Source organism: Hippopotamus amphibius, chromosome 5 (genome assembly GCF_030028045.1).
Source record: "Hippopotamus amphibius kiboko isolate mHipAmp2 chromosome 5, mHipAmp2.hap2, whole genome shotgun sequence".
NCBI lineage: Eukaryota > Metazoa > Chordata > Mammalia > Artiodactyla > Hippopotamidae > Hippopotamus > Hippopotamus amphibius.
In genome coordinates, this window is record NC_080190.1 from 146,652,701 (window position 1) to 146,669,495 (window position 16,795).

A 16,795-nucleotide genomic window follows, 5' to 3' on the forward strand; every position below is an offset into this window, starting at 1 on the left:
TAAAATAGGTAATCCTTTTATTAACATTTACCAGGCAGTTTATGTACTAGATACAGCTAAATGTTTCATGTTTATTATTCAAGCTAATTTTTGCAGCATTTTGTCTTTATGAGTTAGCTATCACTTGTACTTTTATTTAACACATGAAGAAACTTAGATTCAGAAAAATTTAATAACTTGCCCGTAGACACCTGTCTTTGGGGCCCTTCATGGCATATTGTCGAGGTGGCTTTTTCCACTGACTACTCTCCCTGATCCAAAGGCTAGACCTAGTCCCAAGTTGCATTTGTGAACTTTTTATACTTCTTGGTTCCTGATCCCCAGTTTTTGTTGGTCTCCATCAGGCTTTGCTTGACTTTGGGTATTGTCAGGTTGGCCTTACTGCTTCTGGCTTCTAGCTAATCAACTGTTTTCACCCAACTCTAGGACTGTTTTTATAGTTTGAAAAGATTTGACTGCTCCCCATCTGTGGTTATAAACAAAGTGTCCTGGTATCTGGAGCTTGGAAGTTGAATTAGAAAAGTGAATCATCAACAAATAAGAAAGATGTGAATGTAATTTTCTTTTCTCTCATGGTTTATCTGGGTGAGAGGTGGGTGAACATTACTTCCGTGTTATGATTGGATATCGTTTCTCATAAACTTTCTTACTCAGGAGACCCATTAGCACAGTTTTTCATTAGCCTTATGATCATGGGGCTAAGGTAAAATCAAATTTGGTTTAAATAAAACATCTTTGCTAAGTTAATATCAAGTTATGTACCATTAATGCTCAGGTTAAACAGAGTGTAAGCTAAAAGGAGTCATTGATATTCTGAGATTTATTGACAATATTGACAATTTATTGGTCTACAGCAAAGTTTGATATAATAATGCAATCTGTATAATAGTTAATTAAATATCTTCATCAAAAACTCAGAATGTATGATGGGCTTGTCTCAATTTTAATGTTAATTTAAAAATGTGTTAATTTTCTACAGCTCTATTATTTCAATATTCTTTCATTAGCTTCTGTTATATGAATTGGCCTTCTTTGCAGTAAATGTCCAATTAGTACAGTTTGGGACTATTATTGCATGAAAAACCACTATAATATTTGAGCTGTAGAAGTAAATTTTCTGAAAATGTGTTTAAAGTACTTAAACTTTCATACTCATAATTTGTAATTAAGAAACATATGGTAAAGAGACAAAGAGAGAGAAAGGTATCAGCAGCCTTTCTCAATGGGGTCTTATATCTGTGCCTTGATAGGGAGACTCTAGGCTCAAGGTCAGGTCCTCATATTTGGGGACTCAGAATATTCAGGTCAGCAGAAAACTCTACTTAATACAAGTTGTTCAATTACTTTTCTTTTTTTTAAAATTAATTAATTAATTAATTGTCTGCATTGAGTCTTCATTGCTGCGCATGGGGTTTCTCTAGTTGCAGTGAGTGGGGGCTACTCTTCATTGTGGTGTGCAGGCTCCTCATTGTGGTGGCTTCTCTTGTTGTGGAGGACAGGTTCTAGGTGCATGGGCTTCAGTAGTTGCGGCACACGGGCTCAACAGTTGTGGCTCATGGGCTTAGTTGCTCCATGGCATGTGGGATCTTCCTGGAGCAGGGATCAAACCTGTGTCCCCTGCATTGGCAGGTGGATTCTTAACCACTGAGCCACCAGGGAAGTCCCTCATTTACTTTTTGATTGCTTGTCTTAAACCAGTAAAATTGTCTTGACCATAATCAGAGCAAAGGGTTATACTAGTCATGAAGGATATTTGATATATCTTTCTCTGCTACATACCTATGCAGAGAATATAGTTATGCCACACAGATCTTGGCTACTCCATCATTATCTTAGATCTAGTGATATAATTGCAGTCTTTTTTTGAGACCTTTATCAAATGGTCAGTTTGACTGTTTTCTCTATTGATCTTCCTTTTATATTCTTCTATGTTTCCAGTGTTCTTTCACTCATGTTGACCAGTTATACAATTTACATCCTGATTGTACTGAACAGAGTCTAATTCATGTGCCCCTTCCTTTTAGCCTTTATATGAAATGCTGCCCTCATCTCATGTCAGTGAAATAAATCATCTTGTCTCTTAGTAACTATTCATCTTTTGGGTGGTATCTTGGGACTAACTTCACATCAAGTAACTTAATGACACAAGAGATATTTTAATCTCACTCAGACTGTTTGTTAGATTACATACTTAATTTGGCTTATTAAATCTACTTACTAGCTTTCCTATCAGCGATGATATTTCCTAAGCTTGTCCTCAAATTCTGGGGGTTATACCTTGCTGAGAGTCTACAACACACTTTTCACCAATACACACCATGGCAAGGTAACATTTTATAAAGTAATAAATGAAGCCATATGGACATAAACATTAGTTCCCTAATGAAGAGACAAAATTTGCCACTGAAGTATATCATCTAAAAGTTTTTCAAATCAGTTTGCTTTTCTATGATGAGGCGGAATTTCCCAGTCAAATTTTTCTTGTTATTGGTTAGAAATAGAGAGATTATAAATGGACTGGGTAGTGTTCTTGCCCCTTGGCTGCTTGTGCTTTGAAGGGCTCTGAATCAGGCACGATGTGAGAGATATAGTATAGTTAGAATGAACATTCTGCATCCAGTCAGATCCTTATCTTGTTCTTCCTCCAAAGACATATTTTTCTTTAGTTCCACAACAAAACCTCATGACAGCTGGAAACTTAATTTTAAAAATGTCTTCAAGGAACATATGGATATGTTCAAATAACCATATCTATCCATAGTTATAAATCATCATATAGGTGAATTTTTGGATACAATTCATGAGAAAATGATTGTAATGATAGCCTGTGTTTTTGCTATGAGCATTATAAAGCTCTCTATTAATAAAAAATAGGAAAATCAGAAACATTCTCATTCGTGAATGCTCTAGGACCAACACAGAGAGTTAAACCCAAAGAAAATACCTGTGACATGTATATCTTTGCTACTTTGTCATCATCTTAGATCTAATGATCTAGAGTCTCCAGAGAATTTAAATTTTTAAAATTTGAAAATTTCTTTCTCATCTTTGATTATATTTTAATATTTCACTGTCACATGTCAATGAATACTCTTCAAGGGTTCAGTTTTTCTGTTATTTTAATCCTTAAAATATTTACCTTTAATTCTCAAATACAAGTTAGATCTACTAGCCACATCCAATTATCATGCTAGTTTGGGTTACTTTTGAGCAGAAAGTAGGATTTGTGATATAATTCTACAGTAGTGGCAAGAATTCCTTCATCTGACATCACAGTCTCTCTTTTCCTTTCAGGAAGTGACCCTCCAATTTTATCAATACTCATAGCTCTTGGCTTTGATGCATGTCCCAGACTTTGTAAATCAAAGTTCAAAGTGATTAGTACAACAACTGGCACTTGATTTAATCTAGCCTGAAGAATTTTGTTGGGAATGTTTGGAAAGAGGTGCTCTCTTCATTCAGAATTGCAAAGAGAGAAGATAAGTGTAGATTTTTTTCTTCTATGTGGAAAGATTATTAGTTACCTGTTGCTGTATAACAATATTACCACAAATGACATGGCTTAACACAACACACTTAAAAAAAAAACCTCATTATTTCTGTGCATCAGAAGTTTGGACACGGCTTAGCTGGGTCCTTTTCTTTGGGATCTTATAGGACTGCAATTATGACATTGGCCAGGGCTGCAGTTTCACCTGAAGCTCAGCTAGGGAAGGATCCATTTCCAAGCTCATGTGATTGTTAGCAGAAAACTGAATCCATGGGACTTCCCCAGAGGTCCAGTGGTTAAGACTCCACCTTCCAATGCAGGGGGTGCAGGTTCGATCCCTGTTCAGGGAAAGGTATGGCCAAAAATTTAAAAAATAAATAAAATAAAGAGCAATAAAATTGAAATTAAAAGAAAACTGAATCCACAAGATTATCTCATGTAGTCAGGATTTGGGAATGCCTTATATTAAGGCTAAAACATTGGGTTAGGGTAATATTATGAAAACAAAGTAAAACACAGCAAAACATGGAGGTGGCTCATCCACCCCAGCCATCCAGACCTGTGGCTGAAAGTTAAGGTAGTTGTCTCAATGTGGGAGATTTTACACAGAATTTTAGGAAGCAGTTCTGGAGTATTTAGTCATACTTTATAAGACTTGGCAGAGGGGATAGATTATGCCACAAAGACCCATATCTCACAGTCACAATGGAACACATGGTCCCCAGGACTTTCCATAAAGTATAAGTAGGCAAGAACAGAATATACTACAAGCCTCATTTGTGTTCATTAAAAAAAAAACAAAACAAAACTATCTATATTATTAAAACATTGTGTGCTTTGTCTATATATTTAGATCCAATGCCTGAAGCTGTGTAGGTGCTCTTTCAAGGTCAGCATTTAAGAGCTTGGCATGCCAAACTGTTACACAGTTCTGGTCCAGTTTCCCAAGACGGCCTGTGGGTGCTGTCTCGGGTCAGATTCTCTAGAAGCAGAGGTTAGGGAAGATGCTTTTGTGAAATAATTTATTGAGAAGTGCTTTCAGTATAAGGAGAAGATAGGAAAAGATAGGAGAAGAAAATAAAGCAACGTTGTGCCCTGGAATAGAAATTGCAAGTTGGGCCAGCTTGAGAAAAGGCTCTGCCTTTTGTAACCCTATCATAGTTGATCATTGGTGACTGTCTGTTAGGTTTTGTGGCATAAGCAATTCTCTGGGAAAAGGGGAAGTTATGAGCCTTAGCAGCCGACACACATAGCCATTAGTAGATGGGTGCACGTCCTTGGGGGAAGTGATCCAACGTCACCCACCAGAGGTATGTGTTACCTATTCTTCATTGCCTATTCTGTAACTATCAATTTATCTTCTCAGCTTCTGGGGCAAGTGGGAGCATGATTACTTCCTGTCATGTATATGGTATTCTAGACTCCAAGTAGAAGGGAGATTTTACTAGGTATCCTCAATGTGCCCAGGAAACTCCATGCCAACTTACAAATGAAGTGAAGGGCATCAGTTGAAAAAAAATGCATAATATGCAAGTGAATTATATTTTCATAGGTAAATTATATACTGGTAGATGTTAATGGGTTATTTGAAACACGATTAAAGCTTTAAACTATAGATCGGGTCATAATGTCATCTCTTGGCAATGATGAGAGATAAAGTATTGAACAGTGAGGTGTTAGAAGAAAGAAAGGTTAGTGGTTGTGGAAGAGACAGAGACAGAAAAAATAAAAGTAAACAGAATGATAGCAAAAAACAAAGAACCTAAATCAAATGGATAAAAAATTGAAAAATCAATCCTTGTGTAATTGAGTTGACTGTGGATGGATAAATGGTATAGAAAAAACTAAGACAAGAGTTTTTTAGGTCACTATTTTTAACTATAAACTGCTGTGACCTCCCTACCAATCCTCACACATGCATTTACTTTCTTTTTTTTTTTTTGAAAGCCACTGACTTTATTGATTTAAAAAACTTTACAAGGACAGTGACTGTTCTGCCAAAAAGAGGCCCACATGGCATAAAACAGACCAGGGGTGGGGGGGTGAGGGACAGGGCCAGGAATCCACGCAGAAAAGCTGGTAATTGCTGTCACAAAACTGCCAGGGAAAGGAGAAAGGAGATGCAAAGGTGAGAATTCCAAAAAAGTTGAAATGGTGAAGGCTGAGAACTCCTAAAAGACCCTGGTGTACATGGGAGATGCGCACGACAACAATCTTTTCCTTTGTAGAGGACGGCGGGGGGGGGTGGGGGGGCAGTCCTCACTGGGCCGCAAACTCTGGAGACTCAGTGCTGGGGCTGGGGGTTGGGTGCCCCCCAGAGAGCGTCACAAGAAGGCATCGCACCACTCTCGAAGGCACCCGAAGCAGTCCCGGGACTGCTTGGCGTTGGCGCCGCACGTGTCCTTCAGCCATTCCCGGAAGAGATCTTCATCTTTCTTCAGCACCAGAAACTGAACAAGGACCACATAGGCCTTGTCAAAGCCCCTTTCTTCCAGCTTCTTGCCCAGGACTTCGCCAATCCCGGCCAGGCTTCCCACTGGCTTTCCCCCCATGGGTTCTGCCACGAAGTCTCGGTGCTTTTGGGAGGTTGTCATCTTGATCAGCCTTAATCCGCACCTCCGGTTCCCGTAACGGCTTCTCCCGCCACCGGGCTGCTCCCGCCGATCCCTCAAGCCACTAGAACTCGCATTTACTTTCAAACATTATCTTAACTTTAACGTTTTTGCATATGCTCATCTCTTTACCTTGGATGTTTTTTCTTCACATCCCATTCTTCTCTTGGATAGCTCCTCCTTCTTTGTCAGATTTCAGCTTGTACAGGAGCAGTTCCTCCTAGAATCTTTCCTGACCACTTAAGTTCTGGCTAGCGGTGCTTCTGTTAGGTGCTTCCATAGCACTGTGTACATATCACAGAACATAGTCCCAGACTTTATTTTAGTAACACATTTATGGACCTGGATTATGATTCTGTGAAGATAGAAAGTATTGCTTTTCAATTTACCCATGCTTAACACAGAGACAGGCACATAATTTATACTTAATAATTTATACTTAAATTATACTCAATATTTAATTGAATAAATAAATGGTCAAATTAATTCAACTGAAATAACTGTATGTATTGGGATAGGATTTTTTTTTTCCAATTTTGTATTCACGAAGTGTTAATAAAATTACAATTATCATTAAGATCCAGGTATTTTAGGTTATCACTAAAGTTAAGCAAAAATAACCATTATATTAAGACAGCAATAGAAATAGACAAACATAGAAACAGAGAAGCAACAGTAGACAGAGAATTTATAGAGACATAGAGAGTAAAAGAAAGAACAAGATCTAAATAAGAGAGATAAAAAGAATGCATTTGAGATTGAGGGGAAAATATGGAAGATGTAGAGAAAAATTCAGAAGCAGAGCCAAATAAATAGTCATAGGAAAAATTGATTAAAAAGAGGCTAGAGTGAGATAAGTGATACCAATAACAGTTGTTAGTCTCTCTGGTGTTCAAAAGCCAAATAACTGCTTTATCTTTATTAAGATACACAGAAGACCTGATTCATTCCCCATATTTTAGAGATGTATTAAAATTAAGACTTAATAAATTATTCTGAACATTTCCCATCAAGTCAAATTTGGTTTCAGGGTTTATTTGAGTAGGTATAATTTATAATTAATGCCAAAATGATGGAAAATATCTTTAGACATGAAGAAAATTACCACTATTAATAGCCCTTTAATTTTCAAACACTTCATGCTGGATGATATGGCCATAAGGGTCTAAAATGGGGACATAATACTGTGAATCATAACGTTGTATGCTTATAAATGTTTACTAACTGGCTTTCAGGGGAAAGGCGTGGTTTGCAGCATTTGCCAAATTCTGTGGTCAGTTTCAAGATAACAGAATTTCACTAGGTGTGCATCTTGGGAGAGATGTGTACAGTTAATTCTCATGGCATACAATGGGTAATAAACTATTTTTTGACATTTGATAAGTGTAAAATAAAGGTAATTACCTTATGTGATTTCTACCTCTGTTAGTTAGCACTCTCTTAGTTGCAAGTGCCATAACTCCAACTTAAATTAGCTCCATTTGGTTCTTAAACTCATTGCTTCGTTACATAACTAAAAAGGTTAAGATGTAAAGCTGATTCAGACATGGTGAGACCCCGGACTTCAAGTGATTTCAGCTTTCATGAAAGATTTATGTCTTTTCTTCATTCTTCTTTTCTCTGTGCTGGCTACATTTTCAGGGGGCTTTTATGTAGTGGACAGACTCTAGGGTAGGTCCCATGACAGATATCTCCCTATGTTCATATTCTCCTGTGACCCTATCCTGACCCCATAAAAATGGGACATCTCTGCATTCAAAAAGCTTATGGTCTGGTAATGGAGACAGATACACATATCAGTATATTTAAGTACAAAAGTATAGCTTTCAGGAAAGGAGAAAAATGTGTTAACTAGCATTGTATTGTTAGTTTTCTTTTTTCTTATATGTATTCAAAAATTTTTAAAATAAATTATAAATTCCTTGAGATAGTGGCTCTATGTTTCAATTTTTCCTTTCATGTTTATATAAATTTGAATGAAAATTTAAAAATCCCATTATTATGGCATTTGCTATAATAACTCATAAGGTACCCTGATTTTAATATTGTCCTATTATCAGAAAAAATATATTGTTGCCCTTCAAGGGTCACATTTTCTGATTTAGACACCTGATTTCTTTTGTCTAGAATATCTGTCAATAACAGTAAGCCACATTACTAGAAAAAATGATACCCTATTTTATAAAAATTTTATCTATTTCTCGTCTGATATTTCTCTTTGAGGTTAGAACTTCCATTGCTTATAAGTGCTGGATTCTTTTTTGTTTTTTGCAAACCGGTTATAAATGCTTTCATTTGGACAAGATGACTTATAGCTAATATGGTTAATAGCTCAAAAATTTTAGTGTTTGTTATATTCCATTTAAAATGCTCATAACTTTTAAAGCAATTAACTATAATGACACTCTGAAATGTCTAAAATGTTCATAAAACCAATTTTGGTGTTTTTTTTTTTCCTTTGCAATTTCTTTTAGAATTCTAACTCTTTTGCAATGATATTCAGCTAACTCTGTTATACAGAATGAAGTTGATAAAAATGAAGCACAACTTAGGACACAGTCATAAACTTTTTAAGTTTTCACTTAGTAGGAAATTCTAGTGCTAATGTGTTCAGTATGAGAAAGGAATAAAAATGTTTCTCAGATTTCAATGAAGTTACATTGAGAAATAATGATATTTTATGATCTAATTTTTGCAAATAGACACAAAGTTCACCTTGAGGCTATTTGCACTATTGGGTAATAAAAGAAAAATAATTCATTTTGTATCACAGTCATTTTTCACCCTTGTGAGTCCTTAAACATTTGTTCAAATATGGGTGTTCTGAATTTCTAATAGTAACTAGTGCCAAGTACCTTCAGCTCCTGGGGTTTACTATTAAAGGGAGTATTAGTGATTCCCAAGCCCTGGGATATGCAGAATTTATACTTCAGTGGCAAATAAAGTGTCAAAAATATCCGGCAAAAATACCTGTCCAGTGTAATGAAGATAATGCTTTCCTCTAGAAGAAAGGGCAAACATGCTTATTAGCCATTATAAAATATTCAATTCTCTAAACTCAGAGTTCCTCTCTCATAACCTAGCCATTATAAAATATTCAAGTCCTCTAAACTCAGAGTTCCTCTCTCATAACCTGACCTACTGCTTGTGTAGCTATCATCCGACCCACTTCACATAGCCATGTGGGAATTGTGGCTTAGGTAAGTAAACAGCACAAGAATGCTGATACTCTAGCTACTGTTATTGCTCTGTGTAATCCATCCTTCATTTCTGACCCAGTCTTGTCTTCTGTCAGTATCCATAAGATGACAGTCTAACTTATTGACCTGGAAATAGGGTAACATCTCAGACCCTTCAGAGTTCTTAACAATAGACTAATTACTACCCAGCGTAGCTGACAACTGAGATATTCCAGAATTATTATAAGTAGTTACTAAATATAGTTGTTCAAGTTGTATTTTACACAGACAGGTCTCTAGAACCATAGGCCTGACTTTATAATATTCGTATACCAGGACTAATGAGTGTCACAGACATTTTATTTGGATTAGTTCTGCAATGATATTTTCATTTGAAAAAAATATCATTGCAGAATTATAGATCTCTAGATGTATTCATTAGGTCTAATTTTATCATCTATATGTACTAGAACTAATGGGATTCACCAGAAATTCTATCTGGATTTTTTTAAAGACTTCTTTTTTGTGTGACTTTTTTAGAGCAGTTTTAGATTCACAGCAAAAATAAGAAGAGGGTAGAGAGATTTTCCGTATATCCCCTGCCCCCACACATGTACAGCTCACCCCCACTATCAACATCTCACAGTAGAGCGGTACACTTGTTACAGTGGATGAACCTACAATGACAAGTCAATATCACTCGAAGTCCATAGCTTAAGTTAGAATTCACTTTTGATGTTGCACATTCTATGGGACTGGACAAATGTATAATGACGTGTATCCATCATTGTATTGTCATACAGAATAATTTCACTTCCCTAAAATTCTTCTATGCTCCTCCTGTTGATCCCGCTCTCCCCACAAAAACCTGGTAACCACTGATCTTTTAACCATCTCCATAGTTTTGCTTCTTCCAGAATGTCATATAGTTGAAATCATATTGTATGTAGCTTTTTATGATTGGCTTCTTTCATTCAGTAATATACATTTAAAGTTCCTCCATATCTTTTCATGGCTTGATAGCTCATTTCTTTTTAATGCTGAATAATATTTCATTATCAGGTTGTACCACAGTTTATTTATCTGCTCAACTACTGAAGGACATCTTGATTGTTCCCAAGTTTTGGCAATTATGAATGAAGCTGCTATAATGTGGACATACTTTTTCAACTCCTTTGGGTAAATACCAAGGAGTGTGATGGTTGGGTCCTCTGGTAAGAGTATGTTCAGTTTTGTGATGTGGACCAAACAAATCTGTGGACTGAGTTAGTCTCTTCAGTCACATTCAACAGCTTTTATTTAACAAATAAATGCAAAATAATATAATGTGGACTATAATATAGGTATATACAAAGTGTGATGGTAAAATGGAGAAGTTACATAAAATAGGTGATCTTTGAAGCATTGGAAGGATGCATAGAGACATTCCTTAGCATTGCTGAAATAAGACAAAGGGAATAGCATATGGAGAGCATAGCGGCCTGAGAGTTTTCCATGTTTGGGGAACTATTTATGGTCAGTGTGTCTGGAACACAAAGCTCCAGGAGACCCATGTTGGATATTAGTTAATGGCATACAGAGAGTGGTAGATGTTTTTGATCATATTGGCAGAGCCAAATTATGAGGGTCCTTGAATGCCATGCTTAAGAGCACACTCTAAGTGATGAGGAGGCATTAAAGCATGTTGAGTAGGGGATTGTCTGATTTGGTTTGTCTTTTAGACTTAGCACTGGTTGCTGTGCTGAAGTTGAATGAAAAGGGAGCCAGCTGGAAGCAATTTTCTCAGAAGAGAGAAGGGAACAGGAACCAGAATTCAAGTGATTGAATTAGATTTGGAGAGTACGAAGAGTTCATGTTCTTGATATAAAATAATTTCTTGACATGAAGGGATTTAGTTTTGCATGTACAGATCAGTATTAAAATTATATTTTATTATATATTTATGTGAACTAAGTAAATTTGTTCTAGATGTTCAGATGAGAATATTGCTAAAATTAAAATGAAAAATATAAATGCTTTTAGTAACTTTCAAAAGTATTTTCAGAAATTCTAGTTCTTTCAAGAAATGAGCTTCTCTCATATTACTTGAAAACAACACTTTCCTTTCAGAATAGGAAGGAGAAAATATAGCCAATATACCAATATGCTTAAAACTATCTATTATGTATCTATCTATCATCTATCTATCTATCTATCTATCTATCTATCTATCTATCTATCTATCATCTATCTATCTCTCTGTCATCTATCTATCTATCTATCATCTATCTATCTATCATTTATCTATCTATCATCATCTACCTGTGACCCAGTTGGGAGGTTCATGGCTATGTCTGAAGCCCAAACTATTGTTTGCTTTACTTAATATCATTTTACTTGCAAGTGACAAAGGCCAGTCTATATCAGCTTAAACAAATTAAGGGATTACTTGGTTTATGTAACCTAAAAGACCAGGGGTAAGAAATACTTTTGGGGCATATTTAGGAGAAAACTCAATTGAAAACTTTTAAATGAACTTAGTTCATTTGTTCATTTAATTTAACAAGCAGGAACTTCCCTGGTGGTGCAGTGATTAAGAATCCACCTGCCAATGCAGGGGCATGGTTTCAGTCCCTCGGCTGGGAAGATCCCACATGCCATAGAACAACTAAGCCTGTGCACCACAACTACTGAGCCCACGTGCTGCAGCTACTGAAGCCCACGTGCCTAGAGACCATGCTCCACAACAAGAGAAGCCACCACACTGAGAAGCCCACCAACCGCACCAAACAGTAGCCCCCGCTTGCCACAACTAGAGAAAAACCCACAGGTAGCAATGAAGACCCGAACGCAGCCAAAAATAAATAAATAAAATAAAATAATAAAATAAAAAAATAAAATCTATGGGAAAATATCTCATAAAAAATAAAAATCAGTAGGCAGAAAAGGTGCAGATTGATTGGGACTCTGGTTTCCTTCTCTGTGATTTTCTCTCTTCATACTCCATATGTCAGCTTCATTCTAAAGTTAAGGTTCCTCGCGGTGGTTAAATGCCTGAAGCAGATCCAAGTTTCACACCAATACACTGAGAGAGAGGAAAACAAAACTTCTCTTCCCTCAATCTTTATCCAAATTCCTAGGCTTTATTCTTATTGGACCAAGTTATAACCTCTTCCTAATTCTGAACCAATCACTGTGGACAGAGGAAATACTGTTTATTTACTGACTTAAGTCTGGGTTAAATACCCATCTGTGAACTCGTCATTATGACTTGCAAACTATAATTAAAGTTAGTGGGTTGAGTCAATTAAGATCCATTCTTCAAATTGGGTCTGGAGTTAGTCCCATCAAAATAACATGCTGTTACGCAATGGGGGAGCAGTGAAATAGACTAAGAAAATATCTAATGTCCGCAACACCTTGCTTCAGGTATGTTGGACCCAGGTCATTGAGAATTTATCACTGCCTCTTATCTCTGCTTTCCAAAGTATCTGCTTCATCCTCAGTTCCCCAATTCTGCAAGATAGCCACTAGCTTCTCTAGGCTGAAAAAAAATAAATAAATCCTACCAGGGTAGGATTTCACAACTCCAGGATAAGAATTGGTTTTACTCAGTAGCTCTAGCAAATGATCAGCATGAATCTTTATGATACCAACTTGGGTCACACATCTGTACTTGGAATGACTTCTTCTACCAGAGCTATGAATGCTCCTATTGATTAATTCTGGGCCAAGTGACATTCTTGGAGATAATTTTAAGATCAGCTCTATTCAAATAACATGGATCTAGATTGGGAGCCAGGTGGCTCCCCAAAGAAAAGGCATGAAACACTTATTAAAGAAGGGAAATGATTGCTAGGCAAAACAGCAACAATAACATCCAAAAATAACAACAACCAAAAATAACAACAAACCTGATAGAAATGTACACCACACACATAAAATTTCAACAAGAACAATACTTTTGTACAATAGAAAAACAAAAATTTCACTCCATTGTTTTTTTTCAACAAAACTCAATAACATGAGTTGAATTGAATTAATTGAAGTTTATGTAAGGCTTGTAACAAAGTAAAGGTTGCCTAGCATTTGGATACAACCAAATATTTAAGCTACATGTTCACTTAAAATAACTTCATCAACTTGTACGGAGCTTCTCTTGCCTTCTGAGATGGCCCACACGTTGTGGAGTGTGTTTCTCTCTAAATAAATCCACTTCTTACCTATCAAAAAAAAAATAACTTCATTGTATTAACAACAGAGGATTAATTAAAAATTATAATAATGGATTTAAAATCTTATATTACTTGGAATGTGCTTGGAATTTAATGTCACTTACTTTGGAATAATTTATTGAACATTCTTTGAGACATATAAAGAGGACCAAAAAAATCACAAGGCTGATTTGATTTCAGCTTTGGCCTGAGTATTCTTATTCATTTGACTGCAGGAGCCATTGAAGTTTTTCTTATATTTGAAAACATACTTCAAAAATTATTTCTACTTGCATTAAATAATCCAAAGCTTATGTAGCAGTATGTTGTATTATGTAGTATTAGTGATCATGTCAAGAACAAGGTTGATGAATTAAGAAAAATGGGCTAATATCTGAGGAGAAAAAAGCCATTTTTAGAAGGCTTCTTAATTCAAAATGTATTAACATGATAAATGCTCCATGGAGTCTGATTAGTGGACCTGCTCAGGATAAAATCTTCACATAAGTCAATTTCCAGTTTAGTTTTGCATTTCATCTTTAGTAATAGTACCAGTGATAAATATATGACTGTTAAACTTATTTTTGCTAGTCCCATCTAAGGACAGCATAATTAAGTCAAAAGGAAGAAATATCATTAATTGTGTATTTAAACATGATTCAGAGTTTGCAACCTGTCTATTATAGATCTAATTAAGTTACATAAAAGAGTCTATCTATAGAAAGTTAACCCTCATTAAGACATGTTTGCATTAACAATGGCGGCCATGATTCCTATTAAACTTGGCTTCACAGTACATCTACAGTGGTTCAAGACAGTAGCTCTAAATCAGGAGTTAAGGAACTGACCCTTTCTAATGTGATGGAGTTCTATCCTCTTACTTTGTAGTGCAGGAATGAGAATATATATATCACATATACATTACATATATAAAATATAAATGTAATTATACATAAATTTCTATATTTAATTCTAGTATATAACATTATATATATAACTATGAATGTATATAACAAGTTGATTATGTGGCTGCTTTTCCAAGAGACCTCTCTCCTTTGCCTCATTTCATCTGCCCCTTTATTAGTATTAGGCTTACTGAAGACAGAACTCTGCTTAATTCAAGGAGTCATGTAAAAGTATTTATTTAATGTCTCTAAGAAGTATAATTAAAAGAAATTAAATATTTTCTTGTCCTCAATAACTTTTAATTTAATGTAGAGGGAAAAGTGTGTGTGTGTGTGTCTGTGTATTTGTGTGTGTGGAAGGTACATAAAGAATAGTTTCAATCAAACATAAGATGGGTATTTTATTGTTATTTTTCATTATTGTCATTATTATTATTTCATGTTAACTTTTAAGTGGAAGAATAAATGAAAATTATAGAAATTAGTAAAATGAGACCCAGTAGCAGGTCATTTTGAGTGGCAGAATTGTGCAAAAGGAAAAAAAATCTCAAAAAGAAATGCTCTAAAAATTTTACAAAAAGTACATTTAGCTAAAACTGCAAGCAGTGAAATAAATGTCCACATTTGTAAAATTTGCTGTAAGTCCCACAACCCATGTTTTTAGGGACCCTGTTACAAGGCAAATGATTGAAAATGAAAATTTCCAAATAAATTTTAATGAATTTTGAATCTTTTTAATGGCCTGCATTGAAGGGATTGGATCACTGCATAGCAAGTCATTTTATAAATGTAACTGCAACCAATCTGCAGTTTTCTAAATATTCTAAGGGAAGAAATAAAGGTTTGGTATAGTGTTGCCCTTTAGTCATTAATGTAATACTTTAAAACATACAGGTATTTGATTATCTAAGCAATCACTGAATATTTCAGCAGTGGTATAAGAATTTTGCCTCTGGGTGACTCTTAACAGTGTTTTATGTGACATGATTGGCTATTGGCTTAGAAAAGAGATTAAAAATCACAAGAACATTGTGGATATTTTCCAGCCCAGTTGGCTTTTAGGCTGTATTCCAAATGAAGCTTACTTCAAAGGCCTGTGAGAAAAAAAAAAAATCACAGAGGCAGAGCCTGTTCAGTAAGGTTTAGCAGAAGGTAAGTCTTCATACTGTATATTCTGTTCTTTTTATCTCTAACCCCATGATTATTCTGTAAGAACAGAGGAGACTGACTTTATGGAATGGTGAAATTGCAATGATCTTTTTTTTTAAACTACTTGCTAGATATTTGTCTTTTAACAAAGTCCATGGGCATTTTAGCTCTATTGCAGTGCACTTCTACAACATTTTTTTCTATGTCCACATGGAAATATATAAGCACAATATCTTAGAAGTGCTAACAAGCACGATGTTAATAAACATAGTATAAATATGGAGATTGCCTTTGGCACCGACCTTCTACAGAGAAATTCCTTTTTCACTTGAGTTCCCAGCACTTTATACCTAGAATTTTCAGATCACTTCATGCCTTCTTCCTCAAATATATCTTAAATTTTTTTATGGTGGTAAAAATACACGACAGAAAATTTACCATATTAGCGATTTTAAGTGCATAGTTCAGAGGTGTTAAATATACTTGTGCTGTTGTGCTACCTAACCACCATTCATCTCCAGGAAGATGCAGAAAAAGATCTTGTATAACTGAAACCCTATATCCATTGAACAATAGTTCCCCATTTCTCTCTTCCCTTAGTCCTTGAAAACCACTATTCTACTTTCTATCTTTATAATTTTGACCACTCTAAGCACTTCATAACTGGAATCATGTATTGTTTGTCTTTCTATGACCTGGCTTATCTCACTTAGCATAAAGTCCCCAAGGTTCATCCATGTTGTAGTATATGTCAGAATTTCCTCTCTTTTTAAGACTGAATCATATTTTATTGTATGTGTATACAATATTTTGCTTATCTGTTTATCTGTTGGCAAAGATTCAGGTTGTTTCCATTTCTTGGCTTATTCATTCATCCATCGATGGACCTTGAGTTGCTTCTACATTTTAACTATTGCTGAAATAAATATAGGTGTACAAAGTCTCTTCAAGAACATGCTTTGAATTCTTTTGGATAAATACCCAGAAGTAAAATTGCTGAATCATATTGTAATTCTATTTTTACATTTCTGAGGAAACTCTGATCTGTGTTCCACCACAGCTGTACCATTTTATACTCCCACCAACAGTGCACAAGGGTTCAAATGTCTCCACATCCTTGCCAACACTTGTTATTTTCTCTGCCTTTATTTTTATTTGACAGTAGTCATCCTAATGGGTATGAGGTGGTATCTTATCGTAATTTTGATTTGCATTTTCCTAAAGATCAGTGATGTTAAGCATCTTTTCATGTGCTTATAGGCCATTT

General features: G+C 35.4%; 1 protein-coding gene across 1 annotated transcript; it reads right to left on the reverse strand.

The window, feature by feature from the left end:
• Window positions 1-5,794: 5,794 nt before the first annotated feature.
• Window positions 5,795-6,151, reverse strand: LOC130854063 (barrier-to-autointegration factor-like). Its single transcript, XM_057736669.1, has one exon. The coding sequence runs from the start codon at window positions 6,082-6,084 to the stop codon at window positions 5,815-5,817; it is 270 nt and encodes an 89-aa protein (XP_057592652.1). The 5' UTR covers window positions 6,085-6,151; the 3' UTR covers window positions 5,795-5,814.
• Between the last annotated feature and the right edge of the window lie 10,644 nt (window positions 6,152-16,795).

What these genes read in the sequence shown, in the direction of transcription:
- LOC130854063 (XM_057736669.1), bottom strand. Translation starts at nt 6,084, where the DNA reads ATGACAACCTCCCAAAAGCACCGAGACTTCGTGGCAGAACCCATGGGG.